This window comes from Magnolia sinica, chromosome 2 (assembly GCF_029962835.1).
Source record: "Magnolia sinica isolate HGM2019 chromosome 2, MsV1, whole genome shotgun sequence".
In the NCBI taxonomy this organism is placed as follows: Eukaryota; Viridiplantae; Streptophyta; class Magnoliopsida; order Magnoliales; family Magnoliaceae; genus Magnolia; species Magnolia sinica.
In genome coordinates this window covers 49,283,535-49,307,686 of record NC_080574.1, presented here as the reverse complement: position 1 = coordinate 49,307,686, position 24,152 = coordinate 49,283,535, and the positions used below count along the sequence as shown (strand labels likewise).

Here is a 24,152-nt window from a genome sequence, read left to right as displayed (position 1 = left end):
GTGCATCTCATTCGGAAATCTTTCTTTGCACAGATGGACTATAATGCGGTCGTCAACCTCAAACACTTTTTGTCACCGGTGCTTGTCTACTTGTTCCTTATACTTCTCGTTCGAAGCTTGTAGTTTGGTCTGCACTTCCACATGAATGTCCATGATCTTGTTTGCCATATGTTCTGCTGCAATGCTTGTGCTTGGGTGCTCGAGCAGAGGGACCAAGTCAAGTGTGCGGCGAGGCACTCGTCCGTAGATAATTTGGAACGGTGATTTTCCTGTCGAGCGGTTCACCATGTTGTTGAATACAAACTCTGCTTGAGACAAGGCCAAATCCAACTGCTTCGATTTTTCTCCTGAAATACAGCAAGGAGGTTTCCTAACATGCGATTCATAACTTCGGTCTGCTCATTAGTCTGTGGGTGGTAGGCGCTGCTGAATTGAATTCGTGTATCGAATCGAGTCTACAACATTTGTCAAAAGTAGCTAATGATCTTTGTGTCACGATCAGAAGTAATGGTCTTGGGGACCCCGTGTAGCCGTACGACTTTCCTAAAGAATAGATTCGCCACGTGTGTTGCATCGAGGGTATTCTTGCATGGGATAAAGTGCGTCATCTTGGAGAAATGATCTACCACCACGAACACCTAATCCATGCTGCATTGTGTTCGTGGGAGACCAAGCATGAAGTCCATTGATAAATCCTTATAAGGACGTCAGGCACAGGTAACAGGGTGTAGAGGCATGTATTCTGAGATTGCCCCCTGGAGGTCTGACAAACATGACAATATTATACGGATTTTTCTACATCATGTACTAATTACGGGCCAGTAATATCGCTCTTTCATAAGAGCTTGCGTCTTGTCTCACCCAAGGTGTTTACCGAGGCCACCTCCATGTAGCTCCTGAATAATCTGCTCCTTCAGAGAACTTTTGGGGATGCACAATCGATTTTCTTTGAAGAAAAAACTATCCTGTATATGAAGGTCACTAGGGTGACCTTTTTGGCACTTCATCCAAGAATCTTTGAAGTCCTCATCTTCGCCATACAGCTCTTTGAGATAGTCGAAGCTGACCACCTCGTTGCTCATCGTAACAAGTAGTGATACATGACGACTAAGTGCATCAGCCACCTTATTCTGTTGCCCTGACTTATGCTTCAGAACGAATGTGAATTCTTATAAAAACGCAACCCATCTATCATGCACATGATTCACGTTAGTTTGACTATTAATAAACTTAATGCTTGATGGTCAGTGTATAGAACAAACTCTCTTTGAAGCAGATAATGTCACCAATGTCGCAACGCCTGAACAACTGCGTACAACTCAAGCTCATTATTCGACCACTTCTTTCGGGCTTCGCTGAGTTTCTCACTATAGAAGGCTACCGGCCTGCCTTCCTGTGATAATACTCCTCTAATTCCGACGTATGAAGCATCACACTCAACCTCAAACAATTTATCGAAATTAGGAAGCACCAAGACTGGTGTTGTAGACAAATGATGCTTGATCTCAAGAAAGCTCTTGTCAGCTTTATCAGTCCATTGGAACGGTCCTTTTTTCATGCAATCTGTTATAAGCGTGACTATGGTGCTAAAATCTCGCATAAATTGACGATAAAAAGTTGTTAACCCGTGAAAACTCCTCACCTCATAAATGTTTATCGGGATCGGTCATTCCCTAATGGCTTGCACATTTTCATCGTCCACACGGATGCCTATGGACGTTAAAACAAGTCATAGAAACAACAGACTGTCAGCTAAAAAAACTACACTTCTTCAAGCTAAGTTACAACTTGTTAATTTGTAGGACCTTTAGTACCTGCCTTAAATGTTTCTTGTGCTCCGTCTCATCTTGGCTATATATCAATATGTTATCAAAATATATTACTACAAATCGGCCAGTGAACGGTTTTAGAACTTAATTCATCAAATGTATAAAAGTACTTGGTCATTCGATTGGCCGAAGGGCATGACTAGCCACTCATACAACCCTTGATCTTGAATGTCATTTTCCACTCATCACCAGGTCGGATACGAATCTGATAGTACCTGCTCCTTAGATCTAATTTAGAGAATACCTTGGCCCCTTCTAGCATATCAAGCATGTCATCCAACCGTGGTATTGGGAACTCATATTTGATGGTAATTTTGTTGATTGCCCGGCTATTGACACACATGCGCTAGGTTCCATCTTTTTTTGGCGTTAATAGTGCTAGTACGGTACACGGGCTCATGCTCTCTCTCGAGAGACCCTTACAGATCAATTTCTCCACTTGCCCCTGAAGTATCTCACACTCTTTCGAACTCATCCGATAATGAGGGCAGTTGGGAAAGCTAGCCCCAGGGACGAGATCTATGTGATGTTAGATGTCCCTCATGAGGGACAATCCATCAGGTAAATCTTCAGGCCAGACTTCTTTGAATTCATTTAGTAATAGTCTTAAACTTGGAGGGATGTTTGAAGGTTTCTCTTCCTTGCCCTTCACCACTACGGCGTATACCTCGCCGATGTCAAGAGGGAACTCCCCTCTACTTTAGAGGCTTCATGGTGGTTTTCTGGTGCTATAAGGGCAAGGATTATTTTTCGACTATTCTTGACAAATATATAAACATTGTCTCGTCCCTGATGAGTCACATCACGGTCCGACCCCCAGGGTCGACCAAGTAGCATATGGCAAGTTTCCATGTCGACCACGTCACAAAGTATTTAATCCTTATAATTTTTGTCAATTGAAAATAAGATACTGCATTGTTCAGTTACCTTGGTCTCATTCACCTTTTTTTATCCAGCCAATTGAGTACGGGGAAGGATGTTTTATCGTTGGTAGCTGCAACTTGTCTACCATCACTCTTAAGACGATGTTCTCACTACTACCACTATCTATAATCACATCACAGACCTTTCCGTTGACAGTGCACTAAGTATGAAATATATTGTGTCATTGTGGATGTAATTCCTTTCGTGGGTTATATAGTAATTGCCTTACAACTAGAAATTTGCCACGATCCTCGCTCGTCGCTTCATCGCCACCTGTTGTTTCTTCAGTGGCTTCTTCATGTTCATCAAAGCCATGATCTTCTTCTGTGGCCTCATATTCAGTGCATCCTTCGTTTATAGTCAAGTGTGTTACGGGACGTTGAAGACAAGTGTTTGATAAGTGGCCTAGTTGGCTACAGTGGTAACAATTGTTCGACCTTGGCCGTGCATAAGGATTTGGAATCCTCTCGGGCCCGTTGTTGTGGGTACTGCACGTTGAGGTTTGGATGAGCCGCTCCCCATATCACAGTTTGCGGTTGTAGGAGGTTGAGGACGTTCTCCTACTGGATCTTTTCCTCATGCCAGTACTGGATCCTACGTGGGACCCGTCATGGGGGGTCGAGTTGAAGGATAGGGATGAGTAGGAACTCTTGCAAGTTGTCTTTCCGCCCTACCCGCTAATTGAACTGTTTCATCCATGGTCCCGACTGGGCACATCTGAACTCGGTCCTGAATTGTCGGTCGCAACCTACCTATAAATCATGGCACCTTCTGTGACTCAGATTCTGACAGATCGTTTCTTGTAGCTAACCACTGGAATTCTTCAGTATAATCTATAACGGTTCGATTTCCTTGTCGACAATTTTGGTATTGATGGAATAATATTTGCTCATAATTACTAGGGAGAAATTATGATTGAAGAAGACGTCTCATCCGTGACCATGATGAGATAGGCGTCCTATCCTAGCGGGCTTATGAGAGTTGTAATTGCTCCCACCATGCAGAAGCACCAGATTTTAATTTAAACGCTACCAATTTTACCCTTTTATGATATAGCATGTCCATTTTATCAAAATATCTCTCTACTTCGACTAACCAATCGATGAAATCTTTTATACGTAATAAACCATTAAAACTAGGAAGTTCAGCCTTACCTCGATAGTCTTTTTCAGCACGATCTAGATGATCGCCTCTATGGATTGGTCGCTGGGCAAAACCTTCATTAAGGTCCTTGTCGCTAGAATGAATCATCTGGTGTAGCCCTACGGTTTGCCACTGGTAGTGCTCTACGAAAATCGGAGTTGTGTCATACAGCAATCACCGATGGTAGAACAACCATAGGTGGTAGAGCACCGCCTAGGGCTTGGGGCGGAAGTAACGCATCCGCAAGACGGTCGAGGGTTACCTACAGCCCTTGCATGGTCAACTAACTCTCCCGGTGGAAAGTTTCCATTCTTTCTGAAAGATAATGAATTCCTAGATCACTATTCACAGGATTTTGATCCATACCTTCATTGTTTGTCATCGGCCCAGGGGGAATCCTCGCTTTGATACCAATTGACGTAGGGATGAACGAGATGAAGTCGATCACCATCTTCCTCAAGGATAACTACTCCGAATTCATGGAGCTTCTCTGGACTCCTCACAAAGATTTCTCGAATCCACGAGGAAAGAAAGCAAGAAAATAGAAATAAATTCTAATAAAATTCGAAATTGATTAATCAATGAAATAAACGAGTTCATAACCCTTTATATGGGGATACCAAGCAATGAGAGAGAAATCAGAAGAAAATTACAACTAAAACTCCTAGAATTCGCAACTTACTATTTATAAACGGTCGTGATGTCTACTAATGTGCAAGGTTTTCGGCCAAAAATAGTAAGTGTCCTATTTGACTTCACCAAACCGTTCTCCTAATTATTCTAAACTCTTTTCACATTGGGCGTAACTCCTAAAGCTCGATGGATAAAGAGTTATAATCAAACTAAAACTTACTATTTATAGTAAAAACAAAATTAAAACAGGGAAACGACCGTCGATCCAAGGGTATTTTGCAAATCCGGCTTGCGTAACCCGGCATAGCGAGGTTGGTTGGCTAAAGTAGCTCGTTCTACCCCAAAATCATATATTTTACGCCTAATAATTCATTCCGGATTGTGAGATACGCCCGATCTAAGGTCCAACGGTCCAGATCACTTCTATCGTCGACTGGGCTTTTTCTAGTCCATCTTGGCCATGAAACTGTCCGCGACCCGCTCTACATCATATATCCAAACCGTCCATCCATTTCGCAGGATCCTCTTAAGGCTTGTGCCAAAAAATAAGATAATTATCAAGTGGACTGCATTGAAAAAAGCAGTGGGGAATTGAACGTCTACCATTGAAACCCTTTTGGATGTCACAGAAATTTTGCATCAATATGATATTTGATTTTACTCTTCATCCAGGGTCTTTGTGACCTTATGAACTGATTGGATGGAAAATAAACGTTACGGTGGGCCCTATAAATATTTTAATGGTGAAAATCATTACCCCACTGCTATTTGTGGTATGGTCTATTGGAGGTTTAGATATGAATCATTTTTCTGCTCATGCTTTAACATGATCTCAGAAAATTGAATGAACGGCGTGGATAAAACCTATACATCATGGTGGGCCTCACAAAGCCCCTTGTCTGAAGCAGGGTCATGACCCGAACCGGGTTCGTCCATTGCTTGGGCACCCGTTCTTTGGATCGATTAATTTCGAAGAACCACAACATTTAAGCAATCCAATCAAGCGTGGTTGCTTCACCAGCAAAACGCGTAACTGAGAAGACCTCACATGCAACGCGTCGAAATCCTGTCAGCCCAGGTAATCAAAAGTGGGCCCCACTTCCTGAAAAAAAAGCCAGCGAAGCACCTCGAGAGTCCTCCTACGCCCACATGACCCAGACAGCCCACACATATTCGCGGATCGAGCACCCCCCCGCTCGTGCGCATTTTAATAATCCACAAATAACCCCACACCTCCTCCGTATAAAAGCCACGTCCTCCTTTCCCACCTCTCAAATCCTCAAGGGCAAACCCGAGAAAAAAGGAAAAAAAAAATCCAAATCATGGTAGCCGGTTTTCGCCGCTCCCTCTCTCTCCCAAAGCCAAAACCCACCGCTCCCGAGAAACCATACCATGTCCGTTCCACCAGTCTCCCCAACAGATCTCATCCGTCCATCTCCCAACTCAGGGATCAGCTCCAGAGCCTCAAGTCCTGGGAGACTCAAGCCGACCGTGGTACATCAGCTTGGCTCTGCGCCGGCTTGAACCAGCTCAAGCACATGCACGATTCCCTCGACGACCTCCTCCAGCTCCCTCAATCCCAGGAATCCCTCCGCCGTGGGTCCTACTGGGTAGAGCAGCTTCTCGAAGACTCCCTCCGGTTCGTCGACGTGTACGGCATCATCCGCGCCGCGCTGGTGAGCCTCAAGGAAGAGCAGCTCGCGGCCCAGGTCGCCATCCGACGCCGCGACGATTCCAAGATCTCTTCATTCATCAAAGCCCAGAAGAAGATCCAAAGAGAAATGTCTAAGATCGTATCGGTCGTCCGAGATATCGGAAGATCGGACGCGACCATAACGGTTTCGGACGCAGATGCTGAACTTGTGGTGTTCGTGCGAGAAGTGAAGGCAGCCACGGTGGCAGTATCGGTTTCGGTTCTTTGCGGAGTATCGTGGCCGTCGAAGAGTTGGAAGCCATTGGGATCTTGGGTGGGGTTGAAACGGAAGGCGAAGATGGAAGATTGGATGGTTCGAGAATTCGAAGAAGCAGGGGCGGAGAATCTGGGCCGTTGGAGGGAAGATGAGAAGAGAGCTTTGAGGAGATTGGAGGTTTTAGAAGAATGCATTGTGGGGATTGAGAAGGAGAGTGAGAGAGTGTTTAGGAGCTTGATAAATGCGAGAGTATCGCTTCTTAACGTACTCACGCAGTAGAAGAATAAATAAAAGAAAAAAGCGGCATTTGAGAGGTTTTGTTTGTATAGACGTGAGTTTTGCTGTGTATATGGATCGTGTAAGGAACACCCATGAAGGGAAAAAAATAAAAATAAAAATCGTTTGAATCATTTTCCATTGATTTTTTTTTTTTTTTTAGTTTTTAGTTTTTTTTTTTTTCTGTTTTGGTTTTTTTTTTTTTTAGAACGATCCCTTTGCATGGAACATGCATGGTATGGCCCATGCGTTGTAGAGCCAAGAAGATGGATGGTTCAGATCATACAAGCCCAATGCATAAAAGCCAAGTTCTAGTGTCATTTTAGCTGTGATTCTTTGATTCGTAGAACATGCATGGTGGGGCCATTCCTATGGACCGTTTGGAACATCCGATCATGCAGTCATTTCGGTCCGAATCCACCGACGGCTCAGGCAACGAAATACAAACAGCTCCCCATGCAAAACGATATTGGTAGTTGGGGAAAGATCCCATGCATTGGAACGTGTATGGGTGAGAACTCTGGTACGTTCGAGCTGTGTGGAACTACCGTGATTTGTCTGTCTCATCCAAACCGTCCATCAGATATACCCCAAAAAATAAACCGCATTCAAAAGTAAGGATGCCCACACCAAAGGGAAGAACGGGCGCAATAGGGAGGTGGACGGCCACCGTGGAAATTCCAGATTATTAATGGCCCCCAAAGTGGTGTGTATATTCCATCCAATCCATTCATGAGACACGCCCTAGAAGGATCAAAGGACACTACAAAAGTAAATCCAATCCATAATTCAGGTGGGCTACGCCACATGAATTGAGTTTTTAGCCATTGATTTATATTGTTCCATACGCTCTAGCTTACTCCACAGACACCTTATGGATCCGCCACACATCTATGACCATGAGGCTTTGGTGCAAGTGCAGCAGAGGATGCACGTGAGGATACTGTCATACACGTGTCATGTACCTAAAATCAAAACCGCCCAAATGGTGGGGACCACTTTCAGATGGACTATAACCTGAAATTTACGCCCAAAATACGATCCCACCTGGTCGATTCTGGACACTTGATCGACCAGTAGAAAGGAAAAGTAATAAACGGTCCATCTCATCAGGACTGTTCAATCAATCAGAGGGTCCGACTATTTGGACGGTTAGGTTTCGAGGTGCCATCCACAACATAGTGGTGTACCAAAACCCCACATCCATGTACTCTGAATTATTATCTGTAGGACTGAGGAGCACCGAAAGAGAGGTTGGTTAGTTTAGGAGCACGTGAGAAGAGCAAAAGCGTGCCATGCACGTTGGGACTTGTTTTGGAAAGGGGACAGCGCATGATTCTCCCTTCCAATAGTAGACTAATAAGGATATCTTGCTGGCCATCTGATTCTTGTAATGAATCAACGGTGGATAATACATCGCTGTTTAAACCTCTTACAGCTTTTAGATTCTTTGTGACAGCCTTGTAGCTGCGACTTTTTCTTCACTTTCATCGACAAAGAGAAGATGAAACCAATGGACGCGGATTGCCTCATTGCCTGCGACACCCTGTCGCATGAAGTTCCTGTGGTCAGTAGTTAGGTGGGACCCTGTGGTGTTTGCAATAAATCCACTCCGTTCATCTGCTTTGCTAGATCAGATATGAGCCTAACAATGTAGCAGATCTAAAATCATGTGAGCGGCACTACACGAAACAGTGAGGATTGAAACATAGATGTTTTAGATCAGGCTTTTCTTCTTTTTTTTTTCCCACTTCATCTCCGTAGAAATGACCATATGAACAGTATGAATGGCATATAAACATTACGGTTGACACTAGGGAGGTTTCAGTTATAAGTATTTATTTACATGTGGTCTACTTGAGTTTTGGATTTACCTCATTTCTTGGTTCATCTTTTTATATGAGCAGGCAAATCGGATGCCCGGTGGATTTCTTATGAGAATCTGGATTCTTTATTTGTCATAAATAAAAAATTTATGTTTTCCTCTTATACTGTGATTGGTCATGTCATCGTTGCCGTTGCCAGCATTGTAGTATTAAATGTAGTTTGTGATGATGTGGCCCAATCAAATTATATCAAACACGAAATTTTTATTTGTGTCAAGTAAAAGATTTATATTCTTCTCACAAACATGGGACATCCCATGGCAGAGAATCGCGTCCAAAGCCAATGCAATCTATGGATTTCTATTCGTTCCCTGAGCCTGGATCCACTACAATACTTTGTAATGTTAAGGTTAACCAACATCCAATTCGTCCATCGTGCTCACCTCCTCGTGTTCTCCTTGGTCCCAAAAATCATACATGTCTAAAACTCAAGTAGACCACACCATGGCCCACCTTAGTTTTGGAGAATGGTCTGATGATTAGGTTGTCCATTCACCTGGTGGGGTGCATTTTCTAAATAGATTGGTGGCATATACAAATCACAGTGGGCCCCACACACAATTTGGAAGGCTTTTAATGGTGGGTGACCTCATCCCAACTATTCCTTGCGGTGCTATCCACTTGAGTTTTAGGTCACTCTGAATTTTCGGTGCTGAGGAGAACGTTGAGGGGGCATACATGATGGACGGATTGGATGTGATGCAAACATCACAGTGGGCCCCACACATCCGTTGTAGGCTAAGCTTAACCTGCATATAGCTTTGTAGTGCATCCAGCCTATTGTTCATGATGCTGTTGGATTACAATTGCTACTGCTTCCCTTGGGACCAATTTGCTATGTGGGCCCCACACTCCTATCCCATTAATGATTGAGAAGCTAAAAAGACAAATCTGCATGTGGCTAACTATGGTTAGAGTCCAGCAACCCAATTGGCTGGGCCCCACCGTAGATGGACCATGGCCAGAAACATCTTACTAATTGGACAAACCTAATTGGACAAACCTAACTGCTCCATCGGTGGCCATAAAACAAGCATTGAAGAGAAATTAGTTAGCGGTGCCAAAATGCAGCAGATTCAATGTGTGATTTCTGATATTTAAGACGGTCCAATCATGCACATTCATAGTTGGCCCACATTTGGATGATGTGTATTGGCATGCATGCATCTAAACAATGCATTATATATATATATATATATATATATATATATATATATATATATATATATATATATATATATATATATATATAAGTTGCGCACAATGCATTAAGTTTGGCAAAATGCACATGGTGGGCCACAACTAGCACGTTTTGCCTCTCATTCGCGGTTGGGCCCCACATATATACAATTCCAATCATGGGTTAGGCGACGACATATGCATCTTGCACGTAGACCCTGGGCTTTCATTTTTCTAATATCTATTTAACTTCTCATGGGCTGGGCCCATGATGGGGTTAAGACCTTGGGTCTGTTGTGTTGGCCCAGATAGCCTTGAGTTGTATGTTAGTTGTTCACTACTTTAAAAAATGGTGTCTCTTCAACTGCACACATGGCAACCATCTGATTCTTCCCTTCGGATTTGGACCGCTATTCTACTCTTAATCATCCGTTTAATAGTTGTCCATCGGAAGGTTAGGATTACTTGATCTGTGTGTGACACAGGAATAGGCGTGATGAGATCGATCACCATATTCCTCGAGGGGATAATTACTTTGAATTTACAGATCTTGACTCCTTACAGAGATTGCTTGAATCCACCAAAAAAGATAGAAAATAGAAATAAATTTTAAATAAATTGATTGATGGATAAAAAGGAATTTACAATCCTTTAAATAGTGATAACAAACTAAGAAAGAAATTTCATAATCAAACTCCAACTCCAACTCCCTTACTATTTACAAACGGTCATGATTTCCACTAGACGTCTTAGTTTTCGGTCAAAAATAGTACTTGTCGTAACCATGTTGTTCTCCTAAAATTTCTAAGCAATTTTCATGTTTGGACAACTCCTAAAGATCAATGGATCAAAAGTTATAATCAAACTAAAACTTACTATAAATAGTTAAAATGGAAAGAAAATGACTTTTTGATAGTCGATTTGTTGGAATCTTGCAAATTCACCATTGGCAACCCAGTATAGTGGGGTCGGTTGGCTAAAGTATATTCTCCTACCCCGAAATCATATATGGACAAGGAACTCATTCTGATTTGTGAGACATGCCTATTTTAGTGTTCCGAGGGTCTCGATCACTTTCGCCTTCAATCGGACCTTCTTTAGTCCATCTCGGACACGAAGGTGTCTGCGACCCATAATATCGATGGTATGGATAGCTGTGAATCAGTGCCATATGTGAGGAGGATGTAGGGTCCGACAGTTTGCTGAGGCACAACTCCATACATGTGGGCCATGCTTCACTATTCTAGACCATTAATAGATGGGCCCCACTTTCAAATGAGGGATGCGCAAAGAATCTCCCCATGTTGGAGGACTCAAACCATTTGACCAGTAGCCTACAAATGGATGATTAAGTAGAAAATATAGAATTGATGCACTTTCAATAGAATATAATCCAAAATAAAATGGCATGTATCTTCTAACATGGGAGACTTTAGGTGGGGCCTATCAGATAAATGGCCTGAATCAGCGAACGTGGACCCACCTGTACGGGTTCTTGTTGATGCACAGGACCCTGTAGTAACACATGAGTTTAAAAAAAACATAAACGGTTGTGATAATCTTCTTCAAAGAAATCCAAAGGGCACAATGAGCTATCGATGGTCTATGGTTGTCAATGGGCCGGATAGCTATATACCTCGTTTAAGGGCCATCAAGTAGATGGGGTCAAGCTCGTCTACAATCAAGGCCCATTTAACTCTCTCATGGTCTAGTTCCCCATCCATCAAAGCGGGCCAGACTCCATGGTGACCTCAACCCACCCGGGACCCAGCCCATTTACACTGTTAAAGATCAATGTCCATTGCATGCGTGGTCCACGGAATATTTAACCTAAGGGAGTTATTTGATACTCTGGAACATTGCTTGATAAGCAGGTGTTGTCGATATCTCAAATCTTTCAACAATAGAGTCTGTTAATGCCATATGGAGAACTGTTTGATGTCAGCAGACACTTTAAAATGTTACATTAGGCATATATTTACTTAAGTTAAACTAAATTGTGAAAACCAGTCTTCCAGTTATCTTCCAAGACTCACATTCCTAACCCACTTATTCCAGGACACTTGTTTGTTGGATATTTTTCCTTGACCGTCCAATAAATATCCACCAATCTGATGATAGCCAGATAATTAAAATAAGCTTAATACATCTAAAATGACACATAATGTGGACGGTTTAATTCCAATTGCTTGTATGATATGTGTACAATATTACAGTAATCTCTAACTGCCTATGTAGAGTATGAACATTTATTTCCATTATTATATGGAGCCTTTTGCATGCACTCATGAGAAGGACGCAGCCACTTAAAGATTCTTCATCATGGCCGTTGAAACATTTCCATTTATCAATTAAAACAACATTCATTAATCAAGACCATCCAAACCATGGACCCCACCACAGATGGGGATTTCCCAAAATCATATAGAGCCCATGTTTCAAACGATGGATGAATGAATACTTGAAGCGGATTGGCAAGTGTACCTCACACTAGCAATATAGCTGTTGTATCCACATTAGCAAATTAGATGGGTCTGATCATGAGGTATGTATTATATCCAGACTGTTTATCCATTTGACGAGCTCGTCCTAAGTCTTGAGATTAAAAATAAGACAAATCTAACTATCAAGTGAACCACACTGAAAGAAGAAGTGGGAGACTGAATGTCTACCATTGAAATCCTTTATGGGTTCACAGAAGTTTTGGATCAATATATTTTTTTTTCCTCTTGATTCAGATTTTTGTGACCTAATATACAAATTGGATGGAAAATAAACGTTACAGTGGGCCTAGAATTGTTTCACAGTGAAAATTATTATCTCCACTGCTATTTGTGATGTGGTCCAGGTGATTTTGGATATGATTAAATTTTTTGGATAATGCTCTAAAATGATCTCTAATAATAGATGAACGGTGTAGATATAATAAATACATCAATGTGAGGCCCATGTAACTTTGATCTCCTTTGAACCGTTGGTAAACTCGAGCTCGAGGAGCGTCTTCTCACGACACATACCTGCAGCAGCTATATAGCTGGTGTGTACTACACCAGCCAATCCACTTCCAAATACTGGGGACCATGGAACCTTTCCTTCCAAGATCCGAACGGTACGAAAAGTTTCCATCATGGTACCCTTTATTATTAACTTTTTCAATTGTAACCTTTTTACTATGGGCGCGGTTTGGGTAGATCCCGTGATGCACCGAGGTCGATGGATTCCTGTAGGGCCCACTGTGATGTATTTTAATTACATCCACACCGTCCATCCATTTTGACAGCTCATTTTAGAAATGATCCCAAAAATTAGACAGATCCAAATTTAGGTGGACCATACCACGGGAAACAGTCTTGATTGAATCCCCACCATTAAAAACTTCATGGGGGCCACCGGAATGTTTATTTTCCATCCAACCAGTTGATAAAGATCTGGACGAAGGGACCCCATAAATATCAGCTCGATCCGAGCCTTTTATGGCACACAAGAAGTTTTAGTGGACGATTACCACTGTTTCCTGCATTATGGTTCACCTGAGACTTGGATCTGCTTCATTTTTGGGATCATTCCATAAAATGATCTTTTAAAACGGATGGACGGCGTGGATACAAAGCACATACATGAAGGTCAGCCCCACGGTCAGGGATCCTACTCACCTGATCATCCTGATTGGATGATCTAGTAGTTGTAAATCTGCCCTGCGAATGGTGTAAGACTACAAGGGCCAACCATTCCTTTTCTACATGCAAATGCCCCTAAAGGATCGGATTATTTGGATATTTTCCTCAACGTGTGCCATCCACGATAGCTCTCAAGAGATAAATGGTTCCGATAACCAAGGTGGGTCCCTTGCATGATGGTGGAATCTGAGGACTACAATTTCCGGTGGTACAGCACACTACTATACCAGTCAAATGGGAAAGCCCTAGTTAGGTGGCTACATGGAATCCTATCATTATCCTTAAATTTTGTAAAATTGAGAGGGCCGACATAGACGTAGGTGTCCCATCTAACATGGTATGACACAGATGTCCTACTACTGCGAATCCTCACCCGAGTTCTGTCGGGCCCACTGTGTTCTGAGTGTGATATCCACACCGTCCATCAGGTGTGCCTTATCATTTTTACCGTAAAAAAAAAAAAAAAAAAACAAGACATTGATGCGAAATTTAGGTGGGCCACCCCGCTGGTAGCAATGTTAAATTACGCCTAAAACCTATTAAGTCCACGCAAGATATGGCCCTCCTGAATTTTGGGTCAGGCTGATTTTTAGAGTACATGTTAATTAATAATGTTAGACGTATCTGATTAGCGGATTTGATTGAATACTGCATGGTGCACCCAACACACAGCCCATGTTTGGCTTCTCCTCTCCATTGTTCCTTATGGTGTGGCCCACCTTAGTTGTATGATGGGGATAAATTTTGGAAAGCTGTCTAAAATTGATGGGCCCACTCGATGTACGGAATGGATTTCACATAATCAACACAATGGGATCACAAAGGTCCATAATTGTACACTCTGCCGTTCATCTTTCCCCACCTGCTACTCTTGCAGCACACCCTTACCATGCAAACGCTAGGCCCCACCGTGAAGAAGACCATGCAGAAAATCGGATAATCCGTCCATTAGGTAAGGCGACAACCGTACATTGAGTCAGACTGGCAGTCGTCCATTGATTCCAATGGTGTGGTCCACCTGATTATTGGACCAACCTCATTTTTCTACTAGGTGATCCTCATGGTGGGGCCTATCGTTTTCTCCATACAGATAGGACAACATATATAGGTGAAGATACGACAACACGGGTTGAAATATGAGGTTGATGTTTTCTTTTAACTTTTACACAAGTGGTGAATTACGTGATGAGGGATTGGGGAATCCATGGACCCTCAGGGGAAGAAAATTATAGATGGGTACTACTCAAACCATACAGATAGGACAACATAGGTGAAGATATGACAACACGGGTTGAAATATGAGGTTGATGTTTCTTTTAACTTTTACACAAGTGGTGAATTAGGTGATGAGGGATTGGGGAATCCATGGACCCTCAGGGAAAGAAAATTATAGATGGGTCCTACTCAAACCATAATAGAGAAAAAGTGATGATTGTGGGAAATGGTGGTACCATACGACCCAGATTCATCTGAGCCATAGATATGATTCATTGCATTATTGGTGTGCAATAATTATTATTCACCGGAAAGTTGAGTCCCACCACCTCCACTGGAATCTCACACATGATGCTCTTTGGCAATTATTTGAGCTAGTATGAGAGATTTGACCATAATAGCATGCATGATTCAATGACTGAGGATTTGGATCCAATGCACGAAAATGAAAAGGGAGTTTTATACAAAGGTCTGCTGCATTACTGCTGGGGCCTATTATGGTAGGGTACCTATGGTGGCCTTTTAAGTTATCCAAGCCATCTTTATGATGAGACCGAGAGCTGACAACGATGGTTGTTCATCGTCATTATTGCCATACCCTACCATGAGCAATATAAGGAGTTACCTATGATATGTACAAATAGGCATGGTGTATTCGAAAATATGTAGATATGTACGGAGGAGATTTCCCAATAAGTGTAGCTATAGCGTATCAGGTAGTGTTGTGTATTCCTTGAGCGGCCGATGGAGAAATGATCTTGCTCAAACAGTTACATAACAGGTGGCAAGAGGAGGAGCAAAGAAAGCAAAGAATGTGGAAAGTTTTCAAAGAGCAGTAATGGAGAACGGTTATGGTAACCGTTATAACGTGAGAAGGATCCAGAATAGCTGGATCAAAGCTATAAATAACAAAGCAAAGTAAGAAGTAAGATGGTCTCATATCAACCCAAACAACCTCAACTTATCATTCAATTATTTTGTCAATTTACATTCCATAGTGTAATTTTTTTTACTTACCTCGTTGAACAAATTATATTTCATAACGTAATCTTTACTTTCCATGCCTGTTGTGTTACATTCCATAATATAATCCATAGCGGTAACCAAGTAGCTGATAACCTTTAACTATATTTGAGTTTACAGTAGTACGCTGGACTCAGTTCATCCATCGAAAAGGTGTCCTTTAACTGTTCTTCGTGACCGATTGTAAGGATCTCTTTTCCATTTTATTCTAATTTGTATTGAAAAGTCCTTTTGTACGGAAGGCAAAGGTGCAACTTATCGTCAGAGGATAAACTCCACCCTCTGAATATCGCCTGATCCGATTTTACACACTGAGCGAATGGCTGAATATGCGACCGATCTCTTTCGATCTCAGTCATACACTACGTGTCTGCCTATCTTGGCGCTTACCTTATACTAACTGGTGTGAGCAATATGGTATTGTCCAAAAATAGCTTCATATAGGGGTAATATAGGGTTGTATCGGTGGTGCACGATGTGATAACTGATGTACCCATTGAAAACCTTAGTTATCATTGGCAAACCATTTATACCATGGGCCTTACTGTATGTGCCGAAATATATGAAATTTTTTTATTAGATTGGAAGATTTCCACCCTTTAGTTATTTAAAAGTAAATTGTTAAGCGAATTTTGTATGTAGGCCATTGATATAAAGTTTAAAATTCACCAATCTCAATTGTTTTTGTGACAGTTGTTGCTGCTATTTTCTGCACTGGATGCATTGGCGTGCCAGAATTGAAATCGCGGCTTCAATTCATATTGAACAATAGTGATATGTACTAGTTTTAAACTATACTTTAAACCTTAATGATAACTAGGAAGGACTACATGGTGGAAACTTGTATGGACATTTGGTTCAAGCCTGTGCTATAATGGCAAATTGATCGTGTTCAATGTTGAAGTCTTTAGTTGAGAGTATACTTATAAAAATAAAAAAGAGTGTGAAATTCAATCCATGATATAAGTTGATACCTTCTGTATTTATATTAGATTCAAAATACCAAAATATATACAATTAGGTGTGAAATGCATATCTTAACATCATATCATACTATCTACTTAACTTAGACTATAAATTTATATTTATAACTTTATGAAAGAGAAAATAAGTATCAAAAAAGCGAAAAGAAAATGCAGACTTGAAGATAAGCTTAAGGAGTGTCATAATATTGTTAACTTTAAGACTATATTCGCATTCCTCTAATATTTAAACTACCTTGCATGACGGTTACATCAACTCTGCCTCTAGGATATTGAGTGTCAAATATTGCATACTTCCCCAGTTATATCTTGGTTTTATGAACACGATAATGCTTAATGGTAAATTTTATACATGTTTGTGTTGCAAGGTAAACTTGAGAGCTTAAAGTGAAAAGAATGCTAAAAGTGTGAATTTAATGCTCAAGAATCACCAAGGCAAGGGATAGATCTTAGGAGACCAAGATTAAAGAATTCACATGCCAAAGATTCAAGGAAACCAAGTGATAAAGGAAGAGAATCAAAGATTTGAAGTGAAGAAAAGGAATATTGAAAATTGTCCTAAAAACAGATTCTGGGACCAGAAAAGTATAGTTCTGAAAAACTGTCAAAATCACATTCGATCATATCGAAAGACCTTCGATGTATCGAAGATCATATCGAAGGTACTTAGATATATCGAAGGTGGAATCGAAAATTGCAGGATTTTTAAGCCAAATTCGCTGGACAGTTCTGGACCAGTTTCAATGATATCGAAAGACCTTCGATGCATTGAAGCTTATATCGAAGATCATATCGAAAGACCTTCGATGCATCGAAGCTGTTTACACGGAGCCTACGCGGAGTGAGAAAATTTGAGGCGGTTTCCTCATTTTTCAAATCTGTTTGAAGGAGGGAGTTTCTCACTTATAAATAGAGCTTCTCATGATACTCCTAAGGATTATTCAGAGCATTCAAAAACAAGATTTAGGGTTTTTAGAGAGTTTTTAATTTTATTAAAGTTTCTGAAATTGTTTTTCTTTTAGATCTTTTTCATTTGCATTTATTTCTTTCTTGTTGCTTTTTATTTTTACAATTTAGTTATGTTTTTCTAGTTCTCTCTAGCCCAAGCTAAAAGGGAAACACATTGATTTAATGATTTCATAATTTATAATGATTGATTGTTTTTAATAATGAGATAAATGATATATGCATGTTATCAATTATCTAGGCTAAGGTTTTTTATTCTCATATGAGATCCATATGTTTTCATTATGTGAGATCCATATTTATGGATAGGCTTAACCTAGATCAATTAGATTTTCTAGATGAGAGATGTTCTCAACCTTCTACATTTCTTTGATTCATTATGGATATTGAATACTTAAAATGATTGGCGCTTGAGAATATATATCAATGATGTTAAACCATGATTTTCTAATCTTTTATATCATTAATTAAAAATATTTAAACTGTTTTATTTTCCGATTACGCCAACCATAGTGCTTAAATCCTACTTGTGTTATTAAAGTCATCATGACTTATGGAACATTAACCTATGTGTGGAACTTTGAAGCTTGCGTGTTGTTTTTAAATTAATTGAATTCCATACATTCAAAACCTTCAAAATCAAATCATCCGTTTAGTTTCCATTACTTAGTTAGTTTTGCATTTGATTTTTTTTATTCTCATAAATTATTTCCCTGTGGGATCGACCCTGTACTTATAAGATATTACTTACGAACATCTGCACTTGGAGGCAAGCAATCAGATATAATAAGCCTCATCTTCTGAATTGGAGAAATGAGGACTTCAACTTACAAAACGGAAAAGCACACTCCAAATATGCTTTTGTAGTGTACACCTTTAACATATTTTCTTTTTATAATTTCTATAAAAATTTTAAAATGCCTATTTTATAAACTTAAAATAAGAAATTGTGAGAGATGTTTAAAAAGAATATAAATATTAGATAGAGTAGATTGTGTTTTTTAAAACCTAAGGTTTGATGATTATTATTTTTTTAATATAAAAAAGGACACTTTGAAGCCCTTTAATGAATAGACTTACTTTGTCATTGTGTCTTTTAATTTAATTGAAATATTCCACCACTACTTAAATTCAAAGTTTCTATTTATTAGAAGGCACAATAGTCATTCACCAACAGTCACCAAGATTCACAACAGAAGTTACTAAGAGACAACTAAAATTTCATTTAAAGAATACAATAATCTCCTTTAATTTTTAAAAAAAATTAAGGAAATTAAGATATGTAAAGAAGATATGCGCGTAGAAGAATGTGACTTATGGACTTAAACATTCACTTAGGGCTTATTTGTTTTCCAATTACAATTATAAATGGTTGTAAATGGATAATTATTATTTATTCTTGTAATTGTGTGGTGACATCACTTACATTTAATTGTATTGATGATTTTGCTACATTATTTGTTTTACCTAGAAGTCATTTTAAAAATGGTAATTCCATAATGTGAAAATGTAATGACAACAATTTACTTTACCTACTTCCTTTATAAATGTATTTGACTCTTGATTTATGAGCCTTAATTCCTATTTAAACAAACACCTAGAAATGATAATGATGGCTCGTTTACTTTGCATTTTATAAGAAATTGAAAAACTAATCTAGTCCTTAACATAAACATATAAAACTTTCTTCAAAATTCTAAGTGACTATGGTCTTGAACTAAGTTTTTTATGTGACACAACCAAATATATCACATACACATATTTAAATTACAATTTAAAAATAGTAGCATATTAATAGCCTTATGATCAATCATGGATTTATAAGCTCATGAGAGCGGCCAAAACTCTCAAATATTAGGAAGCATTTGTTTGCTTCGATTCGTATGCACAACCAAAACTAGACCCAAAATGATGTTTGATTCAAATTTGGTCATTCTTTTGGTATGTGTATGAGTGTGTCAAGCGTGTAAGAGATAATTATGACTTAAATCCCATGTGACCCCAAGCACTAAAGTAAATCGATTAGATTAGATCTCTAAAAATTGGTTGTTTATCTAGCCAAACATTGCACAAAATCAAGCATTGGTGAAGTGGTTTTTTTTTCGTTTTGATGAGGTGTTTTTTTTTTTGCCTTTGCAAAAATGGCTTTCAATTAAGTACGTAATAGCTCAGACCATTCAATACTAAGATAATATAATTACCTAAAAGAAATAAAGTAGGTTGAATCTAATGATACAAACAATGTTAAGGTATAATTTAGTTAATTAAATTAGTTTTTTATTAAATTATATAATATAAATATCATTAGGTTAGCATTTACCTTTAGGTAATCTTTCCACCTCTCAGCTAGCCAATCCAATGTGTTCGTCGATGCATTAAAGCCATGCGGTAACACTCAGTAATTTTGACCATTTTCTATACTGCTTTTTCATATAATTTTATGAGTTCTTTAGTTGTTTTTAAGTAAAAATCTTTCAATTTTTTATTATTTAAATTTCAAGTTCTTATATGATTTGACTCCATAAAGTTGGCTTCAAAATTCTGCATAACATTCTTCTATATTTACTTCTTAAAGGCACATGTCAATGAATAATTTTCTCTATGTGGGATCACTCGAGCTTGCCATACTACTATCTCCAAAAGCCATTCTTATATAAAAGCAAAATTATAACTTAAGTTATATAGAATTTGAAATTCACTTTTTACGATCTCACATTATATTTGGTATGAACTAAGAAGAAAAATATGGGTGGGTTTAATTATTTTCAACAAATTTAAATTATATAATATACAAAAATCATCCATCACCTTAGAAAAATTAAAAACTTTTAAGTGAGGGTTAATATAATCTAGTTAGTGGTTGAGATGAGTAAAAGCAAACTTATATTAACTTTAACAAGTTAGGAGTATATAACTTCTAAACTATAATAGTAAGAATTTTTTAATCAGTAATTTCTACTCTAACCTTTGATTAAGTTGAAAATAAATATCATGATTTCATCATGACTATAGAGCATTGATAAGTGCACTCGAGCATTATGCACTTATTTTTGTATAGGACTTTTACATTTGCTAATAAAGCCCACGATGGTGAGATAGACATATGTAACACCTTGGATTTCGTAATCCTAGTTTAATACTCGTTTTCTGCAATCTTGAGTGTTAACCTATAAAGATATCCCACATTTCATATAATTTTTTTTTTTTCTAATATAAGTGAGCATCGCAACGAAAGAAATGTAAATATCACATAAAGGGAAGAGTTTAAATATTTATCTAACACATACAAAGTAGCCACCCATAAGCTTATACAAACTAATGACTCAAGTCTATAAAAAATGTAGAAAAAAACTAAACAATATAATTGGAATCTCAAATGCAAAGAATTTAGAGTCGTAAGATCATCGAGCTATTTATGCTCCACAGTAATGTCAACCTATATATCATCTGTGTATCCAACACCAACTAAATATATTTTGATAGCATCAATAGATATCCCAATGAGGTATACCCTCCAAGATTATCGAGGCATCACAATAGTTAAAAGTAATATTCAAATAAAACTCAGAAAAGTACAATTTTAATCTATACTTCACATGCACAATCCAAGAATATACAATTCACACTTCATAAGTAAACTATAAGAGGATACCAGCTGCAAATAAGAAGAATAAACAATCTACATTTTTTAAGTATATTTCCAGAAACTATAATATCTAAATTACAATTCACAACTCACAAGAATAACACCAACTACAGATCCAACTACAATTCAAAGTATACGCAAGGAGATATAATCCACTCACAATATTCATAAACAACCATAACATTTAATTGCTAATTTAATCTTGATTAGTGCATGAATGTATGGATGCAATTAACTTGGGATGCACATCCAGCTGAACAAATGAATGGACCTTTCAAACAGTTAGCCCATTCATGAAAGAGACTGGATCTTTCAAACAATCGACCCATTCAAAATGTAAAAAGAGTCATTCGAACAATACACTGGTCTTTCAAACTGTCAACTAGGCACTCGATAACACTCACATGCCATGTATGTATGATTAACCCAACCGTTATTAGTCCAATTTACAAACATCATATTAGAGAAGCTCAAATGTCATTATGGAGGCACGTGCAACCCAACGTAAGCTGACAGCTCAGGTATAGTGTCTCATACCACTATCCCCGACATATGAGGCTTTAAAAAAGTAAGATTCTAACGTACGTAAATGATTATAAACAATGTTGGTAAAATAAAGAATTCAATGCATTCCATTTACAAGAACCACCACAACTAGTGGTCAATCAGATTCAACATGTAGACATTACCATCACAAGTTCAGATATACTTCCAATAAAAAGAGTCATTCCAACAAGTCACATTAGCACCAAGTCGTTCGAGGATAAAACAAAATAATATAATCCACAAGTCACAATAGCGCAAATAATCCACGAGATGGTAAGTCTACGACCATATTACATTTAATCAATTCACAACCAGCCACTAGTTCGAGGAACCTCTAATGTATATATCCATTAACATATAACATTAGATTTCTAATACACTCCACTAATATAAAAAAATGTCAAACTAAGCCACAATCAACTCAAGCCTTCAAGTACAAACAAACATCACTTCCATCAACTTACAAGTATATCAACAATATGCAAATAAGATATTTTACTTAACTAAATTAGAGTCCATTTTACATTATGAAACATATTAATTTTACAATGTATATAATAATTCAAGTCACATCCTAAAACGTGTGTAAAGTTAGACAAAACTAGATCATTCATATAAACTAGTCAGGAGAAATAAGTCAAGCATGAAAGATAAATGAGAACAAATGAATCTAATTATTGAAATGATGGAAAGCTTGAAGGGTGATCCTCACCTTAAGATGTGGATACACTCACTTAGCTTAGAAAGCATAAATATGTACTCTGTCTGAAGTATAAATATCTATACCTAAGCCAACATGAGTGAACTCAGCTTCACTAAATTTGGCTCCAACACAAACAAAATCGGTTCAACTCGATTTCGAACTCAACTTGAAATAACACCACATAATGAAACTAGATCTGGAGTAGACCCTACCCAGGTCTCTCTTCAACCCAAACTCAGAGGTTGCACTAAGTCAACTCGCTTTAACTCTAACTCACGGTAAAAAGATTAGATCTCTCCTAAACTCAATGGAGAGACTTGATCAACTTAGTAGACAACCCAAGCAAATTCCACTAGGATGCAACCATTGGACTCTCTGTACTAGATCTGAATACAACTGAATTCGGCCTATCGCTGAGTCAACTCGATCCAACTTGGCATACCACACCTCTTCTGTAAGGCCCATATCCTAGACCGTACCATTCCGTAGGCTTCCATGGTCCTTCCGGTCGAATTTTGGTGACTCAAGATCTGTTACCGGCATTTGCATCAATCCTGAGTCATGTCCCGTATATCAAAGTCGACTTAAACCGAGACGTATAACCTTACAATCGCGTCGTCGCCGCGGTTCCAACGCTGCATATTACGTGTTGAGGCGATACCCAGGCCAGGAGATGTGGCCCACGTTCAGTTCAAGGAAAATGCCGTGCGTTATAAATTTCAAGAGAAATATCAAATCAATCACATCAAATGTCAAGTACCACATCCCATCCTCAAGTACAAGTAACCCTTAACTCTCTTACAACCAAGTACCCTAAAGTCAACTCTCCCCATCACCCATCACTCACTCACCATCCCTCTCTCCTCATTTCTTTATTTTCAAGCAATTCCAAAAGGAGAAAACGTCCATGGCTTACAAGGAGAAAAAGAGAGGAGCTAGTGTGGCCCACCTTCCTACCTCCCATCTCCACCATCCAAAGTCTATCTCAACCGTTGAATCACACCCCTTGGAGCTCTAGATTGCATTGACGGAAGAAGGAAGTGGAGATCTAACGGTGGGTGTTTTATGATTTAATTTTTGTGATTTGAGGGCCCACATATAGTGGGACCCATCTTGATCTATGTACTCCTCTTTCTCTTTCTTTCTCTTTTTTCGTTCTTTGTATGGTAATGATGATGATGAGGTGTGTGGCCCACCATGATGTTTACACCCATGCCATCTACCGGTGGACCCCATCCATGTGGGACACACCATGATGTTTATATGACATCCCAACCGTCCATCTAGAACGTGGCCCACCCCATGCGTGTGGGTGGGGCCCTCCTTGATGTATTTATCCACACCCAGATCCATAGCTCTAGTGGCAGACTGAGTGAAAGATACCTTGTTTCTACAGTGAGATGTGGACGAACAGTGGGAGTGTCTAGCAGTGAGGTGTGAACGGAGGGTCTGTGGGACCCACCCACATCATCCACTCATCTTGATGGGCCACACCGTGATGCATGTGGGGCATCCACCGTCCCTGGACGGTGTGACCCACCCCACGTGTGGGGCTACCCATGATGTATGTGTATGTCCAGGCCGTCCAGGGCCTGGACGTTGTATATTTATTA

General features: G+C 39.2%; 1 protein-coding gene across 1 annotated transcript; it reads left to right on the top strand.

Moving 5' to 3' along the window:
- Positions 1–5,804: 5,804 nt before the first annotated feature.
- LOC131237086 (uncharacterized) lies at positions 5,805–6,860 on the top strand. Its single transcript, XM_058234737.1, has one exon. The coding sequence runs from the start codon at positions 5,852–5,854 to the stop codon at positions 6,716–6,718; it is 867 nt and encodes a 288-aa protein (XP_058090720.1). The 5' UTR covers positions 5,805–5,851; the 3' UTR covers positions 6,719–6,860.
- Positions 6,861–24,152: the final 17,292 nt, after the last annotated feature.